Source organism: Gorilla gorilla, chromosome 20, assembly GCF_029281585.2.
Source record: "Gorilla gorilla gorilla isolate KB3781 chromosome 20, NHGRI_mGorGor1-v2.1_pri, whole genome shotgun sequence".
Lineage (NCBI taxonomy): Eukaryota > Metazoa > Chordata > Mammalia > Primates > Hominidae > Gorilla > Gorilla gorilla.
The window spans coordinates 6232237-6257037 of NC_073244.2; the positions used below are offsets into that span (position 1 = coordinate 6232237).

The 24801-nt window shown below is 58.9% G+C and overlaps 2 protein-coding genes across 6 annotated transcripts in view; both read right to left on the minus strand.

The window, feature by feature from the left end:
• Window positions 1-6222, minus strand: part of SHC2 (SHC adaptor protein 2) — a 42685-nt gene extending 36463 nt beyond the window's left edge. The window contains exon 1 of one of the 3 annotated variants that reach the window (XR_008674085.2): window positions 5671-6222. Coding sequence is in view for 2 of the 3 variants with exons in the window: in XM_055370980.1 (XP_055226955.1) it covers window positions 5671-6138 (468 nt within the window). In the remaining variant the exon portion in view is untranslated. The remainder of the gene's footprint in view (window positions 1-5670) is intronic. The other 2 variants (XM_055370980.1, XM_031006676.2) reach the window with 2 other exon arrangements.
• A 2268-nt stretch (window positions 6223-8490) lies between these two features.
• Window positions 8491-24801, minus strand: part of CIMAP1D (CIMAP1 family member D) — a 51127-nt gene continuing 34816 nt past the window's right edge. The window contains exons 1-4 of one of the 3 annotated variants that reach the window (XM_004059601.5): window positions 17157-17365; window positions 15995-16102; window positions 11135-11248; window positions 8491-9495 (exon numbers count right to left, since the gene is read on the minus strand). In XM_004059601.5, coding sequence (XP_004059649.3) covers window positions 8975-9495; window positions 11135-11248; window positions 15995-16102; window positions 17157-17283 — 870 coding nt within the window. In that variant the 5' untranslated portion in view covers window positions 17284-17365 and the 3' untranslated portion in view covers window positions 8491-8974. Of the gene's footprint in view, window positions 9496-11134; window positions 11249-11589; window positions 11761-15994; window positions 16103-17156; window positions 17366-24801 lie in introns of those variants that run through there. The other 2 variants (XM_063701898.1, XM_055370985.1) reach the window with 2 other exon arrangements.

Here is a 24801-nt window from a genome sequence, read left to right on the forward strand (position 1 = left end):
CCCTTCGGCGCCCAGCGGCTCCGAGTCAGGTCTGTGGTGACAGCCCCAAAGGCATCGCGAGTGCCGTGACCCAGGGGAGGGCTCTCGGGCTCTCGGGCAGCTCTTTGCCCTGCTGTGCCTCAGCTGCCTCATCTATAAAATGGGTGGAAGCCGCAGGGTTGTGGGGAGAATGGAACCCAGGGCTCCTCGGAACTCAGCACCGCGTGAGCCTCGGCGCTGGAGGTGCTGCATTTGCACCGATGCTGCCCACGGCGCTCAGACGCGGGGCGCACGCCGCTGATTATCCGGCGTCCAACTTCTCTCCCACACACCGGGATCGCTGCAGGGTTCTGGGGGGTTCTGCGATGCCGGCTGAGTCGCCCGGCCCATCCACTCCCTCTTGCTGCTGTCACCAATCACCACAAATTGAGTGGCTCCAAACAACGCGAGCTAATCCGCTTACGTCTAGAGGTCAGAAGTCTAAAATCAAGGTGTGGGCAGAGTTGGTTCTTAATCCGCTCCGCCTTTCCCAGCGTCCTGAGGGGCCCACATCCCTTGGCTGGGGGCCCCTTCCTCCCGGTTAGCAGCCACAGCGCAGCCTCTTCCGGTCTCTCTCCGACTCTCACCCCCTGCTGCAAGGACACCGGGCCCCCAAATCATCCCATCTCAGGGTTGCTCACTCGGTCCCACCTGCAGGTCCCCTGTCGCCATGTGAGGGGCACCTTCGCAGAATCCGAGGGCTGGATGTGGACACTGGGGGCTGTTGCTGTGCCCCACACAGGTGCGTGCGTGACGAGTGCCCTCAGAATGTTCTCTCCGGCTCCCATGGGAGGACCCTCAGCCCCGGGTTCTGGTCCTGCTTTTCACTGCGTAACCTCAGACACAGCTCTGCCTCTCTGTGCCTCAGTTTCCCTCAGTGCACAGGGTCCCTCCAGTGTGGAAGAGCCCTGCGGGCCTGAGCCGTGGGCCGCAGCCCCCGGGTGATGGGGCTTGGCTATTCCCCTCCTTAATCAAGCTTCCCTGTGACCAGGAGGGACCGGCTGTCCCTGTGCCTGCTGTGATGTAGGTGCCGGGGGACGGGGCTCCCGGGGGACAGCGCTGGGGGCTGAGGCCGGTCAGAATCCCTGGGGCCAGGGCCCCTCGTCCATCAGCAACTCCTCCGGGCTCCAACACAGGCTCATTGTCCACTTCTCCCCTTGCCTAGGTCCCCTGGCCTGGGCCACCGCCATCCCTCGCAGCCTCCTCCCGGGTCTCTGCTGCCCTACCAGACCCTCCTCCTCCCTCAGCAACACTTCCACACGGCCCCTGGAAGGGCTTTCAAAACCGCACACTCTGCGCCACCCCCAACTTAAAACCACCCCCACTCCTCACCACAGCCCACAGAGAGAGTCCCGCTCCCTCTCCATCAGCTCCAGTCTCATGGCTCTCCTTGCCGTGACACACACGCACCAGGTCCGCTCCCCGCGTGGGGCCTTTGCACCTGCTGTGCCCCCCTAGAACTCTGTCTGCAAACTCCACCACGTCAGGCCTTTGCACCTGCACCTGCTATGCCCCCCCAGAACTCTGTCTGCAAACTCCACCGCGTCAGGCCTTTGCACCTGCACCTGCTGTGCCCCCCCCCAGAACTCTGTCTGCAAACTCCACCGCGTCAGGCCTTTGCACCTGCACCTGCTGTGCCCCCCCCCAGAACTCTGTCTGCAAACTCCACCACGTCAGGCCTTTGCACCTGCACCTGCTGTGCCCCCCCTAGAACTCTGTCTGTAAACCCACCGCGTGGGGCCTTTGCACCTGCACCTGCTGTGCCCCACCTAGAACTCTGTCTGTAATCCCACCGCATGGGGCCTTTGCACCTGCACCTGCTGTGCCCCGCCTAGAACTCTGTCTGCAATCCCCACCACGTGGGGCCTTTGCACCTGCTGTGCCCCTGCCTAGATCTCTGTCTGTAAACCCACCGCGTGGGGCCTTTGCACCTGCTGTGCCCCGCCTAGAACTCTGTCTGCAAACTCCACCACGTCAGGCCTTTGCACCTGCACCTGCTGTGCCCCCCCTAGAACTCTGTCTGCAAACCCACCGCGTGGGGCCTTTGCACCTGCTGTGCCCCCCCTAGAACTCTGTCTGCAAACCCACTGCGTGGGGCCTTTGCACCTGCACCTGCTGTGCCCCCCCTAGAACTCTGTCTGCAAACTCCACCGCGTCAGGCCTTTGCACCTGCACCTGCCGTGCCCCCCTAGAACTCTGTCTGCAAACCCACCACGTGGGGCCTTTGCACCTGCTGTGCCCCCCTAGAACTCTGTCTGCAAACTCCACCGCATCAGGCCTTTGCACCTGCACCTGCTGTGTCCGCCTAGAACTCTCTTTGTAACCCTACCACATTGGGCCTTTGCACCTGCACCTGCTGTGTCCGCCTAGAACTCTGTTTGCAAACCCACCGCGTGGGGCCTTTGCACCTGCTATGCCCCCCCTAGAATTCTGTCTGCAAACTCCACCGCGTCAGGCCTTTGCACCTGCACCTGCTGTGTTCGCCTAGAACTCTGTTTGCAAACCCACCACGTGGGGCCTTTGCACCTGCTGTGCCCCCCCAGAACTCTGTCTGCAAACTCCACCGCATCAGGCCTTTGCACCTGCACCTGCTATGTCCGCCTAGAACTCTGTCTGTAATCCCACCACATGGGGCCTTTGCACCTGCACCTGCTGTGCCCCACCTAGAACTCTGTCTGCAATCCCCACCACGTGGGGCCTTTGCACCTGCTGTGCCCCCCCTAGAACTCTGTGTGTAAACCCACCGCGTGGGGCCTTTGCACCTGCTGTGCCCCGCCTAGAACTCTGTCTGCAAACCCCACCACATCAGGCCTTTGCACCTGCACCTGCTGTGCCCCGACTAGAACTCTGTCTGCAATCCCCACCGCATCGGGCCTTTGCACCTGCGCCTGCTGTGCCCCGTCTAGAACTCTGTCTGCAAACCCCACCACATCAGGCCTTTGCACCTGCACCTGCTGTGCCCCACCTAGAACTCTGTCTGTAATCCCACCGCATGGGGCCTTTGCACCTGCACCTGCTGTGCCCCGCCTAGAACTCTGTCTGCAATCCCCACCACGTGGGGCCTTTGCACCTGCTGTGCCCCTGCCTAGAACTCTGTCTGTAAACCCACCGCGTGGGGCCTTTGCACCTGCTGTGCCCCGCCTAGAACTCTGTCTGCAAACTCCACCACATCAGGCCTTTGCACCTGCACCTGCTGTGCCCCACCTAGAACTCTGTCTGCAATCCGCACCACGTGGGGCCTTTGCACCTGCTGTGCCCCCCCTAGAACTCTGTCTGCAAACCCCACCACATCGGGCCTTTGCACCTGCACCTGCTGTGCCCCGACTAGAACTCTGTCTGCAATCCCCACCGCATCGGGCCTTTGCACCTGCACCTGCTGTGCCCCGTCTAGAACTATGTCTGCAAACCCCACGGCCGGGGTTTCCATGGCTCAGGTCTCAGCTTCAAGGTCGCCTCCTGGGAGGGGCAGCCGCCCAGCCTCCCGCTCTAATATCACACGATTTTAGCTCTGCAGAGCCGCTACCAGAACCTATTTCCTCATCTGTTTGTCCTCTTCTGACTGTCTGACTGTCTCTCCCACTGGAATCCAAGCTCCTTGAGAGCAGGAACGAGGTCTCTCATTGTCTACTCATCATCTGTGCCGGGCAGGGGAAGCGTATGCTAAATATTTCCTGCAGTGACAGAAAGCAGCAGTTATCCGCCAACATCCGGAGCCTCAACAACCCTGGCGCCTGAATTCTGAACATTCTAAATCCCACATCCACGGCCAATGGCCACACCTGACTGGTCCCGATGGATGTGGTGTGAAGGAAGCCCACGCGTCCTCCACGGAACACGCCGGCCGTCGGCGTTAAACCTGTAGGACAAACTGCCGGGAGACGGCGAGGGCGGCTCGATGCCACCGGGGAAAACAGGCCCAACCAGGCCTGGCATCTGCACAGACCCGGGGGAGGAGGAAGTGGGTCCCGGGGAGACGGAAGCGGGTCCTGGGGAGACGGAAGCAGGTCTTGGGGAGGCGGAAGCGGGTTCCGGGGAGGCGGAAGCGGGTCTTGGGGAGGCGGAAGCGGGTTCCGGGGAGGCGGAAGCGGGTCTTGGGGAGGCGGAAGCGGGCCTTGGGGAGGCGGAAGCGGGTTCTGGGGAGGCGGAAGCGGGTCTTGGGGAGGCGGAAGCGGGTTCCGGGGAGGCGGAAGCGGGTCCTGGGGAGGCAGAAGCCGGTTGTACTGCACAGGCCGAGCGCGCCTGGGGACCACACGTGGGGGAGTGAGGTTTCGCAGCCAGCTTCCGGGGGCTCCCGCAGGCTTTGGTGGGCCCGGGCTTGAGGCCCCCACCTCTGCCTGTCTCCTAACGGCCCGCTCCTCTGTGCATCTGAGTCTAAAGTTCCTTCTCCTTACAGAGACCCCTGATCCAGCCAGGCCTCATCTTAACTAGATTACATCTGCAAGGACCCTGTTCCCAAATAAGGTCAGACTCCTACGGCACAGGAATTGTAGGGGGACCCTTCTCAACTCGGTGTAGGGGGAAGGACCCTTCTCAACTCCGTGTAGAGGGAAGGACCCCACTGAACCCAGCGTAGGGGGAAGGACCCCACTGAACCCAGCGTAGGGGGAAGGACCCCACTGAACCCAGCGTAGGGGGAAGGACCCCACTGAACCCAGCGTAGGGGGAAGGACCCCACTGAACCCAGCGTAGGGGGAAGGACCCCACTGAACCCAGCGTAGGGGGAAGGACCCCACTGAACCCAGCGTAGGGGGAAGGACCCTTCTCAACTCAGTGTAGAGGGAAGGACCCTACTGAACTCAGTGTCCAGAAAAGCAAAGACACAACCCAATGCGAACACAGGCTCATGTTCCTGGCCGCAGAGGACGGGAGGAGCTGGGAGCACCCACCGGCAGTGGCCTGCGGGAGTGGCTGATCATTTTCCCAGACGCCGTAATGACTGCAGCTGTAGGACAGCTGCTCTCTCAGAAGACGGGGGACTATGCACGGCGCTGTCACCCCTGCAGGTGACTACACACGGTTTACTATAAACCACAGAGAGGGGCAGACCCGTCAGCAGAGGGGAAGGTTACCCTCCTAGGTGGAGGCGTGCTGTGTCCAGGCGCCCGACTTCCCCGTGTGTTTGAAAAGGTTCTTTTATCATAAGACCCAGGATAAATAAACAAAGGCCGCTTCTTTGGCCGCCCTGGAAGTCCCTGCAGCCTCCCATCTGGAATCCTGGGGTCTGTCCGGGCGCCAGCCCCTTTCCAAACACCCCTTCCCGCACCCCCACCGCAGGCCAGCGTCTCGGGCCCCGTCTGTCATTCGTGAACAGCTGTCCAGGGGGCTCCGATGGCAGAGACGCCCAGGCCGCTCGCCGCTCTCGGCCTCGCCCGCCCAGTCCGAGGGGGGGGGCGGTGCACCTGCGCATGCGCGCCCCTCCCCCGCCGCCCTCTCCCCGCCCCTCCCCACGTGACGCCGTGGGAACCCCGACCCCAGTGCCTCCGGGTGGGGGCAGCCGCCGGGCGCCGGCCGGAGATGGGGGTCCGGGGTGGCGGGCGAGCAGGAAGGATGGGGAGGGGACACCTGGCTCGCGGGGTCCGGGGGTCCCGGAGGAGAGGGTGGGGGAGGGGAGGCCGCCGCGAACGGGCTCCCGGGGGGGTGGGGGGGACTCACCCGCACGACGTAGGAGACCCCGGGCCCCAGGACCCTGGCGTCGGGGTGTAGCCAGCCGTGCGCGGGTTTGTGGATGAAGCTGCCCTTCCGGATCCACTCGGCGGCGGCGGCGGCGTCCCCGGACCCCGCCGCCCCCCGCGCGCCCCGCGACCCCCGCGACCCCGCGCCCCGACAGCGGCTGAGCGCGGGCAGGGGACAGGGCGCGGCGCAGCGGGGCTCGCAGGCGCCCAGGACGGCGGCCGCCAGCGCCGGGACGCCCCCCGGGCCCGCCGGCTCGGGTTGGGGGTCCGCGCCCCCCGAGGCCCCAGCCGCCCGCGCCGCCGCCGGGCCGCGGCCCAGGAAGCCGCCCGGGGCCGCGAACTTCCACTGCGGCATTCGGGGCAGCAATGCGCAGAAGGTGGTGGGCGCCTCGGGCTCGGGGGGCGCTGGGGGCGCCGGGGGCGCGCGCCCGCCCGGACCCTGCGTCATGGCCGCGGCCGCCCGACGGAGCCCGACCGGGCGCTGCGCCTGGCGCGGAGGAAGCCCTCCCGCTCCGCCCGCTCCCTCCCGCCCCCGGCCCGGTGATGTCATCCGCCCGGCCCAGCGCGCAGCCGCGGGGGGCTGCGCCCCTGGGACCCCGGCCCTCCTCGTCCCGGCGCCTGGCCGCGAGGCTGGGGAAACTGAGGCCCTCCGAGGACACCGGGCGCTGGCCTGGAACCCTCAGCCAAGGCGGGACGGGGCTTTGAACCCAGAACCCCGTCAGCGACCCTCCCCATTGCGCCCCCCACCCCCGCCCGCCGCCCAAGTTCCCAGAAGGACCGAGCTGGAGAAGCTTAGAAATTCCACATCCCTTCTTTCCCCTATTTCCTAGTGGGGAAACTGAGGCCCGGGGAGGCGCGGCCAGGGAAAAGAGAACCCCAGACCCTAAGGTCAGCCCCTCCCTCTCCGTTGTTCCAGCTAGAAGGTACCTTAGGGTCACCCCTATTTCTTAGTGGGGAAACTGAGTCGCGGGGAGGGGAAGGGGCGCGGCCGAGGGCTCACAGACGAGGCTCAGACCCAGGAGTGCCGGCTGGGGGGAGGGCGGGGTTAGGAGCGGAGCCGGGCCCCTGCTCTGCGGCCTGTCCCGGCCTCAGTTTCTCCGGCTGTAACCCAGGGGAGCGGGCTGGAGGGTCGCGGCCCTTCCTCCCTCACTTCTGGGGAGCCCAGTCCCGCACCAGCTCATCTGAGCTCTGGGCCTCAGCCTCCCAGGCCGGTCGCTCCGTCCCCAGCCTCAACCTCTCCGAGACCGGCCGCACCTTCCCTGGCCTCAAGGGTCGGTTCCTTCTGCACCAGAAAACGGGGTGTCACTGTCACCCCGGGACCCAGCCTCCTGGCCCGACTTGGCTGGAGCTCCCCTGCACCTGCCCCGCCCCAAGCAGGGCTGATTGCCGGGAACAAAGGGAGGGGCGGGACGCGCTGGCAGGTGGGGAGGGAGGGAGGGGCGAGGCTGCCCGGAGCCCGATCGATAATTCAGGGGATGAGATCACAGCCGGCGCCGCCCGCGGGGCCGGGGAGGTGGGGGAGGGGAGCGAGGCGCGCGGCCGCGATTGGCCGTCTCTGCCGCGGCGCGTGTCGGACTCAGATCGCCCCTGTGCGTCCGCGGGAGGAGCAGATCGTGGGCGCGATTGGTCGGACTGGAGCCGCGGCTGGACCTGCGCGCGGTGTGTGTGTTGTGCGCAGGGTGGACACTGTGTCTGGGTGCGTGTCCAGGCATATGCAGGGGATCCAGGCTGCTGGGTCCTGGGGTGTGTTCACCTAATGTGTAAAGGGTGGGACAGGTTTGGCGGCCCCAGGCTGAGGGCTGTGGGCTGAGGAGAGAGCAGCCCCACCACCCCCTCTCTGCGCCCTGCATGCCTCCCAGGCTGCATCCCTCAGGGAGGTCCCGGGGCAGTGTCGCACCCTCCCAAGCTCCAGGATTAGGGTCTTTCTGGATGGGAGGTTTGTAAGGTGGTCCAGGTGCCATCCCTCCCTGGCACACAGAGGGCTCAGTCACACGGCACCCCCGGTGTGTTTCCTTCCTGTCCCTTGGAGACAGTGGCAGGAACTGAGTCCAACGTCCAGAGTTCAAATCCTGACATCAGACTGAGGTGGGGGCTCACAGCATGCCCCAGGACAAATGTCCAGTCTCTCCAAAGCATCATTTCCTCTCAGTAAATGCCCCTGGTCCTGAGTTGCTATGAAGTTTAGATGATCTTTATTAATATCCAAAACATAGCAAGCAGCTACTGATGGCAGATATTAGAATACCTCAAGCTCCTATACATCCTTCAAAACACAGCTTCAATATTGCCTCTTCCAGGAAGCCTACCTGGCTGCCTGCTCAAAAGCTTGGCTCCACCTCCGGCCTCCCCTCGCCCTGGGTCTCTCTTCTGGTCTCTCAGACCCCCTGGGCACTGGAGGGCTACGGGTCTGGCTCTGGAGGGCAGCGTTCGGGTCTCTTTTCTGTGACATCAATAGACACGTTAAGGCTGGGCTCGGTGGCTCATGCCTGTAATCCCAGCACCTTGGGAGGCCAAGGCAGGAGGATCGCAAGGTCAGAAGATCGACACCATCCTGGCTGGCATGGTGAAACCCCATCTCTACTAAAAATACAAAAAATTATCCGGGTGTGGTGGCCGGCGCCTGTAGTCCCAGCTACTTGGGAGGCTGAGGCAGGAGAATGGCGTGAACCCAGGAGGCGGAGCTTGCAGTGAGCCGAGATCACACCACTGCACTTCAGCCTGGGCGGGAGTGCGAGACTCCGTCTCAAAAAAAAAAAAAAATAGACACATTAAATGAGTAAGCACGTGTGATGCTGACAGCTCTCCAGCCCAGGAAAGGTTTATTGGCTAAGCAACTGTAGAAGGTGGAGTGGGAAAGGCACAGGCCTCGGGGCTGCCTCCAGCCTGAGTTTGGGCTGGGACCGGGGCTAACCCAAGCTGTGATGGGGACCCAGGCCCTAGTGGGGCTGGACGCCGAGTTCTAGGCCACAGGAAGCTCCATCTCCAGCCAGCTACTGGGGAGGGCCGGAAGGTGTCCCTTTCCCCGCCTGGCTTGGCCTGGCCTGGCGTGACCTGGAAGAAACTGGGGCACTGGAAGGAGACTCACCCTGCACCCTGCAGAGGGCCATGGGTCACAGCCCCCAGGGACTGGAAGGATCAGGTGTCCTAGAAGGACCTGGACAGTTCAGGAAAGGGGAGAGAAGACTCCTTTCCCAGCCCCTCTCGCCTTCTAGCCCCTCCAGCCAAAGCCAGGCCCCAGGAGAGGCCCGTCCGCCCCCGTTCACCGTGTGGGAAACAGGCCTGGCCTAGCAGCAGCGGCCGGGCAGCCTGTACCCCGCAGGCCGGGAGGGCGTGGTGGCGGCCATGGTGCTGGCCCGTTTCGAGTGGCGGATGCCCATAGAGAACGCTGGAGCCCTAGCTTTGTTCACGGTGACCTGCTCTGGGCAGTGGGCTCCGGGGCCGGGGGTCTCCTCCAGGGGGCGCGGGGCCCGGGGCCGCCCCAGCATGGTGAAGGCAGGCAGGCGCTGGCGGTAGGTGTTGGCGTCCGGGCTGTCGTACTGGCCCGGGCCTGGTATCTCAGCAGGATCCTGCGGGGGGCGGGCAGGGGGTGTGCGGCCCACCACCGTGTAGCTGGGGCTGCTGGGCTTGGTGAAGATCTGTGAGCCCCACAGAGGGGGCATGGTGTAGGCATTAGGGGCAGGGGCTGAGGTGTCCAGGGGCTTCAGGGGGAGGCGGCAGCCCAGGGTGAAAGCCGGCGGTGTCCGATGGCGCACAGGGGGCACCTTCTCTGGGCTGTAGGCCCCAGGGCCTGGCGTCACCTCCGGATCTGAGAGAGTGGGGAAGGAAAGGTGGCACTGATGTCCTCACCTGCCCAGAGACCCGGCCTGGCTCCCCATGGCCCACATGCACCCTGGAGCTCACAACGCTTCTCAAGCAGCCCGGGTGCCTTTCTCTCCCTTCCCCATCCTCCATACACATGGTCTGTGTTTCAAGCCTCCAGGACTATGCCCAAGCTGGACCCAGGGCCAAGCACGCCTTCATTTTCCACCCCTCCTCCCTGCTGCCTTCCCCAGACCATCCAGGGTAGAGCCCTCACAGCCCTTCCTGAGCCCCGCAGCCTGGGTTTTCCCCTCTCTCCAGACGTGAGCACACTGAGGTGGGATGGTCTGCCCCTGCATCTAACTGCCCCACCAGACTGGGATCCCATAAAAAGGAAGGCATGTCAAATCTACTCCAACTCTGCAGCAGTTGACTGTCTGAGTTGATGGGTGAACAGGATAGGTAGGAGGTGAGTGGTTGAGCGGGGAGTGAATGGTTCATGAAGGGATTTGTAAATGGATGGATGAGTGGATGGATGGATGGATGGATGGATGGAACGGTTGATAAGTAGAAGGAAAAAAGGAAGGATTCATAGATGAGTGGGTAGGTGGGTGGCTGAATGGGTGGGTGGGTGGGTGGATGGATGGATGAGTGAGTGGGTGGGTGGATAGATGATGGATGGATGGATGGATGGGTGGATGGGTGGAAGGATGGATAGATAGCTGGATGGGTGAGTGGGTAGATGGATGGATGGATGGATGGATGGGTTGATGAGTGGATGGATGGATGGGTGGGTGGATGGATGGTTGGGTGGGTGGATGCTAGGTGGGTCAATGGATGAGTGGGTGGATGGGTGGATAGAAGGTTGGGTGGATGGTGGAAGGAGGAGCGGGTGGATGGGTGGATGGGTGGATGGGGGATGGATGGATGGATGGATGTGTAGATGGATGGATGGATGAATGGGTAGGTGGATGGATGGATGGATGGGTGGATGGATGGGTGGATACATGGTTAGGTAGATGGTAGATGGATGGGTGGATAGATGGGTGGGTGGATGGTGGAAGGATGGGTGGATAGATGGATGGGTGGGTGGGTGGATGGATGAGTGGATGGATGGGTGGATAGATAGTTGGGTGCAGGGTGGATGGATGGGTGAATAGATGGGTGGGTGGGTGGGTGGGTGGATACATGGTTAGGTAGATGGTGGATGGATGGGTGGATAGATGGTTGGGTGGGTGGGTGGGTGGGTGGATGGATAGATGGTGGCTGAGTGGGCAGGTGGATGGGAGAATGGAGTCAGGCAGGTGCGTCAGGTGTGCGGGCAAACTGTTGGGTGCCTGTGAAGGACACTGCCAATTTGCCACAGTCCCCATTCACCTCTCACCTCCTGACACCTAGGCCAGCTGCCTCTGTGGCCATGTGTGCCCAGGGCCTCTGTCACCCTGACCCACTTCACTCATTCAGTTCTCCCAGCCCCGGTGGGCACTGCAGTGGTGGCCCCTCCTCCGTGTCCCTTGGATTTGATCACTCCAAAGACTCTGCATTCTAAGAACTCCAAGGATAAGAGGGGGAGGGAGGACAGGGCAGGAGAGTCGCTGGACCCTGGAAAGCAGGTCCTTGTGCGGCTGCTTGGCTCCAGTACTCACCCCGAGACTTGGCCCGGCCCTGCATGGAGTAGGCAGGGGTGCAGCTGCGGCCAAAGCGTGTGACTTTGGGGTCCAAGAAGTAGATGGGGCCCGGGCTGGTGTCCTGAAGTGGTGCTGGGGAGAGGAGCCCAGAGTGCTGAGTGATTCTGAAGACAGTGCCTGCCCCACCGCCCGGCCTCAGTGCCCCTCTTGGCCCCGAGACACTCCCACGAGGTCAGAGGCCACCCCAGTCCCATCTCGGAGGGGTCACCCCAGGGGCCCTGAGTTGTGGCTGCCTGAACTGGGTGCCTCAGGTCTCTGCTCTGACTCTGTTTCCTCACAATCAAAGTGATTCTGCTCTGCTGCTGTTTGTAGCCACCTCTGCCTCTCTAACCTCTGCGCAGGTGTGGGCTGGAGAACCAGCTCGTGGGTTTGTTGGAACTGGACATAATTAGGCTGAGTGTGGTGGTGCACACCTGTAATCCCAGCACTTTCAGAGGCCGAGGCAGGAGGGTCACTTGAGCTCAGGACTTCGAGACCAGCATGGGCAACACAGCAAGATCCCGTCTCTACTAAAAATTTAAAACTTAGCCAGACATGTTGACATGCACCTGGGTCCCAGCTCCTCGGAATGCTGAAGGGGGAGGATCACTTGAGCCTGGGAGGTTGAGGCTGCAGTGAGCTGTGATCGCGCCACTGCACTCCAGCCTGGGCAACGGAGCAAGACGGAGTCTCGAAAGAAAAAAAAAAAACGGTACATAAAGAGTGACAAGAGCGACTAGGCTCTGAACCAGGGCTTCGGCTTGCTGGCAGGTCACATGCTTAAGAGAGGGGCTCAGCATTGGACCACGTTCAAATCCAGCAGGGCCTCTTGTGAGCTGGTGACCTTGGCCAAGTTATTTATCCTAAGCCTATTTTCCTCATCAGTATGTGGAGAAAACCAAAAAGTGAGAGGATCCACAGAAGGGGGTGATCCTGTGGCCTTGCGCTTCACGATTGGGACCGTTTGCTGCTTTCACCATTATTGCCACACCAAAGCACAACCAGTGACAGATGCGAAGGCACCTGTGTGCAGCAGCGTGACCGGTGTTCATGGCCCCACAGACCGTCTGTGCACACACGCAGTACACGTGGCAGTGAGCCACGGGTGAGGGAGGAAACGTCATCCACACCTTCGCCCTCCCCTGAGGAGTCTGTGGCACGCAGTGTGGCCCAGACACGGCTCCAGACCTCCCCACCACAGGCACAAGTACTTGCACATACGCTGTGGTCCCCAACGCAGGCTCACTGGCAAGACTCCAAGGGTGATCACTGACCCTTAGCCACAGGCTCGTCCTTTGTTAGACTGGCAGGAGGGAGGGGGTATATTTTTAGCCCCTTCCCCAGGCCCTGGGCAAATACAGTCCCCCAGGACTGGAAGAGGCTGGGGAGATTTTTTTTTTTTTTTTGAGGGACTGTCTCACTCTTATCACCCAGGCTGGAGAGTGCAGTGGCTCATGGCTCACTGCAGCCTCGACCTCCTGGGCTCAAGCAATCCTCCCACCTCAGCCTCCTAACGCTGGGACCACAGGCATGCACCACCACACCCTGCTAATTTTTTATTAGAAACCCTTGATCATGGCTGGGTGCGGTGGCTCACGCCTGTCATCCCAGCACTTTGGGAGGCTGAGGCGGGTGGATCACCTGAGGTCACGAGTTCGAGACCAGCCTGGCCAATATGGTGAAACCCTGTCTCTACTAAAACTACAAAAATTAGCCAAGCGTGGTGCCGAGTGCCTGTAATCCCAGCTATTCAAAGAGGCTGAGGCAGGAGAATTGCTTGAACCTGGGAGGTGGAGCTTGCAGTGAGCCGAGATCGCACCACTGCACTCCAGCCTGGGCGATAGAGTGAGACTCAGACTCAAAAAAAAAGAAAAGAGGCCAGGCACGGTGGCTCACGCCTGTAATCCCGGCACTTTGGGAGGCCGAGGTGGGTGAATCACAAGGTCAGGAGATCGAGACCATCCTGGCTAACAGGGTGAAACCCCGTCTCTACTAAAAATACAAAAAATTAGCCAGGTGTGGTGGTGGGCACCTGTAGTCCCAGCTACTCAGGAGGCTGAGGCAGGAGAATCACTTGAACCCCGGGAGGCAGAGGTTGCCGTGAGCCGAGATCGCGCCACTGCACTCCAGCCTGGGCGACAGTGTGACACTCAGTCTCAAAAAAAAAAAAAAGAAAAAGAAAAAGAAATCCCTGGTCATAATCCCATCGCCCCTCCGCAGATGCCTGGGCCTCACTCACGTGACCACAGACTCGCCTCAAAGTGCTCACTGTGCAGGGCTTGGCCATCAGGACTCCCCATGCTGAAGCACTGACCTTGGCCCCTACCCTACACCTGGAACCTTCCAGCCTTTTCTTCTGCCCTCCCCAACCCCTGGCTCAGTGCCCCGTGAGAAATGAACACACCCCAGCTCATCATGACATCACTCATCTCAAGGCCTCAGCCTACAAAGCAGGCTCTGCCTGGAGTTCAGTTCTTCTGGGGGGCTCCACCGAACTCCTACTCACCCTACAAAACCCAGATCCCATGCTCCACTTCCAAGAAGCCTACCCTGGGCCTTCAGCAAAGTGTGCACGATCCCCAGTCCACCAGCCTCCCCACGCTGTCTCTGGCCCAGGAGGTGTCCTGAGACTGGATTTGAACCTGGGAACTCAGATCTGTCTGGGTCATAGGCTAAGTTCTTTTTTTTTTTTTTTTGTGACGGAGTCTCGCTCTGTCGCCCAGGCTGGAGTGCAGTGGCACAGTCTCGGCTCACTGCAAGCTCTGCCTCCTGGGTTCACGCCATTCTCCTGCCTCAGCCTCCCTAGTAGCTGGGACTACAGGCGCCCGCCACCACGCCCGGCTAATTTTTTGTATTTTTAGTAGAGACGGGGTTTCACCCTGTTAGCCAGGATGGTCTCGATCTCCTGACCTTGTGATCCACCCGCCTCGGCCTCCCAAAGTGCTGGGAAAGCAGGCGTGAGCCACCGTGCCTGGCCTCTTTTCTTTTTTTTTTGAGACTGAGTCTCACTCTGTCCCCCAGGCTGGAGTGCAGTGGTGCGATCTCGGCTCACTGCAAGCTCCATCTCCCAGGTTCAAGCAATTCTCCTGCCTCAGCCTCTTTGAATAGCTGGGATTACAGGCGCCTGCCTCCACGCCTGGCTAATTTTTTTTTTTATTTTTAGTAGAGACGGGGTTTCACCATGTTAGCCAGGATGGTCTCGATCTCCTGACCTCGTGGTCCACCCGCCTCGGCCTCCCGAAGTGCTGGGATTACAGGCATGAGCCACCACGCCCGGCCCATAGGCTAAGCTCTTAAGCCAGTCCTGGGGACAGGGGGTGCTGACGCCTTCACTGGCATTCTGGGACCCCTTGCAGCTTCCTGAGTCCCAGTGTGGGCTGGGATTTTTGCTCATTCTGAAGGCTGAGAACAGGCTGCTGTCCTGCCCCTCCTCCAGCCGCCCCTCCCAGCAGGCCTCTGTCCAAATCTCCACACAAGACCCTTCCGACCGTGCTCCCAGCCCAGCTGGGACCTTGGAGCAGTGGTAGGAAATGGAGGGATGGAATTTGGGAGCCCTGAGACTTGCTGGCCCGTGGTAGCAGCACCACTGATGAACACCAACAGCTCCCTGGGTGCCGGGCGGGGTCCACGCCGGAGCTGCTTCACTGCGCCCGTTCTAGACAGGAGCAGGCACCATGGGGCAAGGCCACCAGCCCGTGGCACAGCGAGCCGGCGCACCCCATGCCTGCCCTCCCGCAGGCAGCCGGGAATGTCCACAGAGATACACCACAGCCCTGTGAGACGGGCCAGGCCCGGGGAGCCCCCACCTTCATGGTGGAGAAACTGGGGCTTAGGGCTCAGCCTCACACCTGACAGCACACGTTTACTGAGCACTTACTATTTTTTCTTTTTCTTAAATTTGTTTTTGTTTTTGTTTTCTTTTCTTTTCTTTTTTTGAGACGGAGTCTCGCTCTGTCGCCCAGGCTGGAGTGCAGTGGCGTGATCTCGGCTCACTGCGAGCTCCGCCTCCCGGGTTCACGCCATTCTCCTGCCTCAGCCTCCCGAGTAGCTGGGAGTACAGGTGCCCGCCACCACGCCTGGCTAATTTTTCTTTGGTATTTTTAGTAGAGACGGGGTTTCACTGCGTTAGCCAGGATGGTCCCAATCTCCTGACCTTGTGATCCGCCCGCCTCAGCCTCCTTAAGTGCTGGGATGACAGGCGTGAGCCACCGCACCCAGCTAATTTTTTTGCATTTTTAGTAGAGACGGGGTTTCACTGCATTAGCCAGGATGGTCTCGATCTCCTGACCTCGTGATCCACCCGCCTCGGCCTCCCAAAGTGCTGGGATGACAGGCGTGAGCCACCGCACCCAGCTAATTTTTTTGCATTTTTAGTAGAGACAGGGTTTCACTGCGTTAGCCAGGATGGTCTCGATCTCCTGACCTCGTGATCCGCCCGCCTCAGCCTCCTTAAGTGCTGGGATGACAGGCGTGAGCCACTGCGCCCGGCCTACTGTTGTTAACTTTTAACAGAAACTGAGTTGCAAAGCACTTAAGCAATTTGCCTGAGTCCGAGCAGCAAGGAATTGCAAACACGGGAAGGCAGGTACAGGTATTCACCTCCCTACTGCGCTCTTTCTCCTTCCATTCTCTTTATCAATGAAAAAACAGAGAGGGACAGCAGCTTGCCTGAGGTCTCACAGCAAGTAGGAGGTGGAGCAGGTTGTACAGCCCAGCCCTGCCTGCTTCCTGCTGCACTAACTGGGGGCCTGGATCTAGGGGGTAAGGAGACCCATCAGTGCTCCTGGGGGCAGATTGGAGGATCAGAGAAGCCTCCAGCCGCCCGCCCGCCCGCCTTACCCTCACTGGGCCTCCGGACGAGTGAGTAGGCAGGACTGGCCACCCTGGTGCAGTCGTGGTTGATGAAGCCCACGGTGGACGGCAGGACGTACAAGCCTGGCCCCGAGCCTGCAGCCCAAAGCCCTCAGGTCACCGCCTGGGCCCAGATTCCCCGAGGAAGGAGCCCTGGACCCAGCTCCTGAGCCTTAGGCTGGGTTCCCCTCTCCCTCCATGGTGAGGATTGAGGGCCCCGGGGAGCAAGAGGCTGCTGCCCATTGGGGACAAAATGTGATGCCTGCATTGTGAGTCAGACATGAATCACAGAGGAAAAGCTGGGGACAGCAGCGCCCCTCACCCTGGGGCACAGACAGGGAGACTAGGGCCTGAGCCTCCCAGAGATACACGGTCACAGGTGGGGAAACTGAGGCCTGAGCCTCCCAGAGATACACGGTCACAGATGGGGAGACTGAGGCCCAGGCAGAGATACATAGTCACAGATGGGGAAACTGAGGCCCAGGCAGAGATACACGATCACAGATGGGGAGACCGAGGCCTGAGCCTCCCAGAGATACACGATCACAGATGGGGAGACTGAGGCCTGAGCCTCCCAGAGATACACGGTCACAGACGCCATGTGTTGTGGCTTCTGCAGAATCTCGATGCCACAGGGATCAGGAGAGACCACAGAACCAGCCCAAGGACCTGGCTTGGGGTCTGACTCCAGCCGCTAATTGTGGGTGAGGAAACTGCGGCCGGTCCTGGGCCCTCACCGAGGCCAGCAGCTGATGTGGCTCCCAGCAGAGCCGCCTCCGCACACGCGCCCCTCGCCCTGCCCCGCGTTGTCTAGGGCGCCCGTCCCTGAGGGCCACGCTGGAAATATTCCCTCCTCCCCGCGTCTCCCGCACGATCGCTGTGGCTTTGTCCACTGCTGTACCCACAGCCCCTGGAAGGGGACCCGGCTGGCAAAGCACGCAGCTTCCGTTGGACAGACACATACTCGGGGCTCATGGCAACCCCGTGTCCACACCCATCCTGCCGGAAGGAAAACTGAGGTCTGGGGAAGGGCAAGGACTTGCCTGAAACTCCTGCCTCCTGCTGGGCTCCCAGAACATTCCAGAAGCCCCAGAAGTAGGGGGAGTGGAGCAGGAAAGGGTCCCACCCATCCCCCGCAGCTGGCACGCACCGTTCTCCAGGGTGGCCGTCCCACAGGACTTCCTCAGGCCGGTCTCCGGAATCTGGCCCTCCGTCACTCGCCGGCCAAGGGGGGCTGTGGCCAGCCGTGGGGTGGGGTCGCAGCTGAGGGTCCCCATGGTGGGCAGGCGATGGCCCCCACAGCACCCACGGGGCCTGGTGCTAACTTCTGAGCCGCAGCAGCTCTGGCGGCCACAGGCCCAGGCACCGTACCCACCTTCACGGCCTCACCACACCCTCCCACGACCACAGCCGCACAGACGGCCCCTTGTCCCGCAGCAGGGAGTCGTGGGGCCCTGGCCCGAGGCAGGCTGGTCGGCCGGACACTGGCCTGGAAGTGGGGCCGGGATCGAGTGTCGGCCAGGCGGCTGGACGGTCCAGGAAAGAGTCCGGTGTCAGCAGAGTGCGTCTCCCGGGAGCCGGCAGAGCTGGGCAGCTGGGGCCAGGGCCGGCCCCAGGGAACTAGACCTGCAAACATGACACCCACAGCCTTGCAACAGGAGGGCCTGGCGGGGTCATGGGTGGCGTGGCCCCGTTTCTACACCTGGGGAAACTGAGGCACGGCCCAAGGTCATACAGCAAGTGCACAACTCTGGGAGTTTCAGCTCTGAGCCAGGAAGCATTCACTGCCTCATCCTGTCACTCATTCCTGCCAAAGCATGTACTGGCCACCTACTGTGTACCAGCCTCTGTTGGGGGTGGTGAGAACTGGACACGAACAGACGGAAAAGGAGATGTTCTCGGGATGGGAGAGAGAAAGTCGTCAGTAAATGTGATAAGTGAACACAGTCTGGTGTATGAGGAGGCACTGAACGTGAGGGAGAACGCAGACAGGTTTGGGGCCCAGGGTAGCAGTGTGGGTGCCGGTGAGTCCCGCGGAGAAGGTAAAACTGAACAGTCCCAAAGCAGGTGAGGAGGCAGCCGTGCGGAGGCCCTGGGGCAGCGGCGAGGACAGAGGGGAGGTGAGAGCCGTCCTCACTGCCTCCCAGATGCCTCCGAGATTTAAACCACAATGGATGTTGATACATTGAAGGCAACCACTGCGTGAGGCTCCAAGAAGAGGCTCAGAAAACTGCCAGATGAGATGCACGTTCCTGTCTCTTCCTTGTTTGTTTCTGTATTTTTTGGAGCCTTTTGCAGTGTTTTTTTTTTTTTTTTTTTGAGACAGAGTCTCACTCTGTCACCCAGCCTGGAGTGCGCTGGTGCGATCTCGGCTCACTGCAACCTCTGCCTCCCGGGTTTATGCGATTCTCCTGCCTCAGCCTCCTGAGTAGCTGAGATTACAGGCACTCGCCACCACGCCTGACTAATTTTTATATTTTTTAGTAGAGATGGGGTTTCGCCACGCCCGGCTAATTTTTTTTTTTTTTTTTGAGACAGAGTCTTGCTCCCCCGCCCAGGCTGGAGTGCGGTGGCGCGATCTCGGCTCACTGCAACCTCCGCCTCCAGGGTTCAAGAAATTCTCCTGCCTCAGCCTCCCGAGTAGCTGGGATTACAGGCATGCACCACCACGTCTAGCTAATTTTTTTGTATTTTTAGTAGCTAATTACAGGCACACACCACCATGTCCAGCTAATTTTTTTGTATTTTTAGTAGAGACGGGGTTTCACCACGTTGGCCAGGATGGTCTCGATCTCTTGACCTTGTGATCCAACCGCCGCAGCCTCCCAAAGTGCCAGGATTACAGGTGTGAGCCACCGCACCCAGCCAATTTTTTTGTATTTTTAGTAGAGATGGGGTTTCACCATGTTGGCCAGGCTGGTTTCAAACTCCTGACCTCAGGTGATCCACACACCTCGGCCTCCCAAAGTGCTGGGATTACAAGCGTAAGCCGCCGTGCCTGGCCTGCAGTGTCATCTTTAACAGCTTTATTGATATAATTCACATACCATACAATTATACACTTCACCCTGCAATGTAATTTTAATGTATTGCATGTTTTAAAATTTTTAAATCAAAATGGTATAGTCTACATAAAGGATCATAAAACAAGTCTTAGTACATATCAAACTTTTGAAACTTACAGAGCATATTATCTGGTGAAAAAGGAATTAAAATAGAAATCACCAACAATACGATATCCAGGATCCCCCAAATATATTTAGAAGTTAAACAACATACTTCTGAATGACCCACGCATCAAAGAAGTAATCACAAAGGAAGTTAGAAAATTTTCAAACTAAATGACTATAAAAAATCAACATATTAAACTGTGTAGGATGCAGTTAAAGAAGTACTTAGAGGGAAAATGGTTGCTTTAAATTTTTATACGAGAAAAGAAGGCTGGGCACAGTGGCTCACACCTGTAATCCCCGCACTTTGGGAAGCCAAGGCAATCAGATTGCTTCAGCTCAGGAGTTCAAGACCAGCCTAGGCAACATGGTGAAACCCCATCTCTACAAAAAATACAAAAATCAGCCAGGAGTGGTGGTGTGTGCCTGTAATCCCAGCTACTCAGGAGGCTGAGGTGAGAGGATTGCTTGATCCTAAGGAGGCCAAGGCTGCAGTGAGCCAAGATTGTGCCACTGCACTCCAGCCTGGGCCTAAGTTTCCACCTAAGAAGCTAGGAAAACAAGAGTAAGTATAAGGAAGATTGTAAAGATAACAGTAGAAATCCATGAAATTGAAAACTGTAGAAATAATCCCTTGGCCGGGCACTGTGGCTCATGTCTGTAATCCCAGCACTCTGGGAGGCCGAGGCGGGTGGATCACTTGAGATCAGGAGTTCGAGACCAGCCTGGCCACCATGGTGAAACCCCATCTCTATTAAAAATAAAAAAATTAGCTGGGCACAGTGGTGCACATCTGTAAACCCAGCCACACAGGAGGCTGAGGCAGGAGAATCGCTTGAACCCGCTTGCACCCGGGAGGTGGAGGTTGCACTGAGCCAAGACCACACCACTGCACTCCAGCCTAAGTGACAGAGCGAGACTCCACATCAAAATCAAAAAAAAGAGAAAAAAAGAACGTCTCCTCCCCATCCCAAAAAAGCTGGTCTTTATTTTTATTTATGTATTTATTTATTTTTGAGACAGAGTCTTGCTCTGTCGCCCAGGCTGGAGTGCAGTGGCGTGATCTCGGCTCACTGCAAGCTCCGCCTCCCGGGTTCACGCCATTCTCCTGCCTCAGCCTCCCGAGTAGCTGGGACTACAGGCATGCGCCACACCATGGCACCCAGGCCCTGCACGGCCTCATCCCCACCTCCCCGTCCTCTCGTCCTGCTCCTTCCCCTTTGCCGCTCTACTCTGACCATCCGGATCTGCTTTCCCTCCCTCGAGCCCCTAAGACGGTCTCCACCTCGGCCTCTGCCTGAGCTCTCTCTCCCTGAGATGCCTCTGCCAGCAAACCAACCCTCGCTGGCCCCTTCCTCGGTCACGAGGGCCCCCGGCCCACAGGCCCTATCACCGCCCAACCCCGGACACACCATTTGCTTGTTTCCAGAGGCAGCACAAACCCCAGAGCCACAGCAGGGATGGGTGCCAAGGAGGGAGAGAGGAGGAAAGACCCCAACCTCCCTCGGCCAAAGCTGCTCCTTCACCAAAACCAGCCGAAGTGCAGGACCCCAGGGGCTCCCAGGGCTAAAGAGACAGAGGGGACAAGGGCCTAGAAGATGTTCCCCCAACCCCATCCCTCCTCACATCCGGGTCACCAGGTCCAGGCCACACCAGACAGCCACTAAAGGCAGACAGCCAGACTTGGTTCCAGCCAGGACTCGGCCCCAGTTGACACAGTTTCCCCTCTGTGACTTGGGCTGCCAGAACCCTACAACCAGGTCCCAGCCAGGACTCGGCCCCACCTGCCTCCGTTTCCCCATTTTACGTGGGGTGGAACCAAAAGCTAACACAGGGAAGACAGGATGGGAAGCCGGCCAAGTCGACAGCGTGTTGCTGGGAGGACGCTGAGGGCCGGCAGCCTCGCCAGAGCGAGCTGGGGCCCCTCCAGCCTCCAGTCCCCTTCTGAGCTGATCGCACCAGATTCTATCAACTCTGTCTTCAGCTCAGAGCTTGTCGCAACTGCCAAGCAAAGAGCTTGCAAATGAGATGCAAATGAATTCAACACACATGCAGATGAGCCCTGATTTTAATCCTGCCTGTTCAACAGAAGTGACTAAGTCCCAACAGTGAAAAAAAGGGAGGCTGGACTGGATGAGAGGCCGGACGCCGGTCCCACGTCCACCCGCCCAGCTGCCGGCTGCAGGCGAGGGACGTCACTGCCCGGCCTGGGTGTCCTGGGAGGTGACTCCGTCGGTGCTCCCGAGACCCTTGTTCTCACCGTAATTAGGAATTCAGCCAGTGTTTATTTGGGGCCAGGCCCTGCTCAGGTGCTGGGAAAACGGGAGGGGACAAAACACACAAGTTCCTCGTCCTCCCTTTCCCTTCGAGACAGGCAGGCAGATAAGTGAAACTTACGTGAGTGCAGAGGGCACGTCGCGCTATGGAGGAAACGTGGGCAAAGGGGGTGTCGGAGGCCGAAAGAGTGAGGGCCGTGATCAACTCAGTATACCGCTGGGGGGCTATATGAGTAAACAGCAAACTGTTCTCATAAATGCAGAATGTTGGCAAACTGACAAACTGCGTCCACCGTGCAGAAGGGCTGCTGAGGGCCGTCACCACCCAGGCACAAATGTTTCCTATGATTAGGCATAACTGAAGCCCGTCAGTAACAATATGAACCTGTGATCAATTAAGCAGCTGCTCAGTCGTTACCTCCTCCTCTCTGCTCTCGTTACCTAATAAATACTAAGGGCTGTAGAAGCTCAGGAAGCTGCCTTTGCTCACTAGGAGCAGGGAGCCCTTTTCTTCTTCTTTTTTTCTTTTTTTTTTTTTTTTTTTTGAGACGGAGTTTCACCCTTGTTGCCCAGGCTGGAGTGCAGTGGCGCAATCTCAGCTCACTGCAACCTCTGTCTCCCAGGTTCAAGTGATCCTCCTGCCTCAGCCTCTCGCGTAGCTGGGATTACAGGCGTGCGCAACCACGCCCGGCTAATTTTGTATTTTTAGTAGAGACGGGGTTTCCCCATGTTGGCCAGGCTGGTCTCGATCTCCTGACCTCGTGATCCGCCTGCCTCGGCCTCCCAAAGTGCTGGGATTACAGGCGTGAGCCACCGTGCCCGGCTAATTTTGTATTTTTAGTCGAGACGGGGGTTTCTCCATGTTGGCCAGGCTGGTCTCGATCTCCTGACCTTGTGATCCGCCTGCCTCGGCCTCCCAAAGTGCTGGGATGACAGGCGTGAGCCACCACGCCCGGCCCCTTCTTCTCTCTTTCCTTCTCTCTTCTTCTTCCCCATGTTGCCCTTCCTTTAAAATAGTTACTTTTCAGTTTTTATTTCTATTTAAAAGTTTCCTTTGTTTCTTGTTATCATTTTCTACGTCTGTCCCTTCGTTCAGTCTTATAATGACGGTCTCAGACAGTAACAGTGGTAACTGCAGTAATGACGGTCTCAGGCAGTAACTGTGACGGTCAGCCACAGGGTGGTTGGTGGTGTGAGCGTCTGCGATGTGAACTGGGAGGTCGGGAGCCTCGCGGAGAAGGTCACGCTCCAGCAGAGACCAGAGGAGAAGCCGAACTCGGGAGGCGGGCGAGGCATTCCAGGCTGACAGGAACTGCACGCACAGAGGCCCTGGGGCAGGACCTGCCTGGTGTGTAGGAGAAACAGCGACAAGGCCCGTGCAGCTGGAGCAGCGTGAGCAAGGAGAAGAGGAGCCGGGAGGAAGCCGATGCGGCGGGTCCTGCATGGCCTGTGGACTGTGGGGACGTGGGTGACGTGTGAGCAGGGACGTGTCCCAATCAGAGCTCACAAGCGCCCTCTGGTGACATCTGGGAGAGCAAAACGTGGGCGGTGCCGGGAGAGGGCGTCACATGCTGGGAAGGATGATGAGGATGGATGACAGGAAGGATGATAGGGAAGGATGATGGGAAGGATGATGGGAAGGATGATGGGAAGGATGATGGGGAAGGATGATGGGAAGGATGACAGGAAGGATGATAGGGAAGGATGATGGGAAGGATGATGGGAAGGATGATGGGAAGGATGATGGGGAAGGATGATGGGAAGGATGATGGGAAAGATGATGGGGAAGGATGATGGAGAAGGATGATGGGAAGGATGATGGGAAGGATGATGGGAAGGATGATGGAGAAGGATGATGGGAAGGATGATGGGAAGGATGATGGGAAGGATGATGGGAAGGATGATGGAGAAGGATGATGGGAAGGATGATGGGAAGGATGATGGGAAGGATGATGGGGAAGGATGATGGGAAGGATGATGGGAAGGATGATGGAGAAGGATGATGGGGAAGGATGATGGGGAAGGATGATGGGGAAGGATGATGGGAAGGATGATGGGAAAGATGATGGGAAGGATGATGGGAAGGATGATGGGGAAGGATGATGGGGAAGGATGATGGAGAAGGATGATGGGAAGGATGATGGGGAAAGATGATGGGAAGGATGATGGGGAAGGATGATGGGGAAGGATGATGGGAAGGATGATGGGGAAGGATGATGGGGAAGGATGATGGGAAGGATGATGGGGAAAGATGATGGGAAGGATGATGGGAAGGATGATGGAGAAGGATGATGGAGAAGGAATGTGGGAAGGATGATGGGAAGGATGATGGGAAGGATGATGGGAAGGATGATGGAGAAGGAATGTGGGAAGGATGATGGGAAGGATGATGGGAAGGATGATGGGAAGGATGATGGGAAGGATGATGGGAAGGATGATGGGGAAGGATGATGGGAAGGATGATGGAGAAGGAATGTGGGAACGATGATGGGGAAGGATGATGGGGAAGGATGATGGGGAAGGATGATGGGGAAAGATGATGGGGAAGGATGATAGGGAAGGATGATGGGAAGGATGATGGAGAACGATGATGGAGAATGACGATGGAGAAGGAATGTGGGAAGGATGATGGGAAGGATGATGGAGAAGGATGATGGGGAAGGATGATGGGGAAGGATGATGGGGAAGGATGATGGGAAGGATGATGGGAAAGATGATGGGAAGGATGATGGGAAGGATGATGGGGAAGGATGATGGGGAAGGAATGTGGGAAGGATGATGGGAAGGATGATGGGAAGGATGATGGGGAAGGATGATGGGAAGGATGATGGGAAAGATGATGGGAAGGATGATGGAGAAGGATGATGGGGAAGGATGATGGGGAAGGATGATGGGGAAGGATGATGGGAAGGATGATGGGAAAGATGATGGGAAGGATGATGGGAAGGATGATGGGGAAGGATGATGGGGAAGGATGATGGAGAAGGATGATGGGAAGGATGATGGGGAAAGATGATGGGAAGGATGATGGGAAGGATGATGGGAAGGATGATGGGGAAGGATGATGGGAAGGATGATGGAGAAGGAATGTGGGAACGATGATGGGGAAGGATGATGGGGAAGGATGATGGGGAAGGATGATGGGGAAGGATGATGGGAAGGATGATGGGAAGGATGATGGGAAGGATGATGGGAAGGATGATGGGAAGGATGATGGGAAGGATGATGGAGAAGGATGATGGGGAAGGATGATGGGGAAGGATGATGGGGAAGGATGATGGGAAGGATGATGGGAAAGATGATGGGAAGGATGATGGGAAGGATGATGGGGAAGGATGATGGGGAAGGA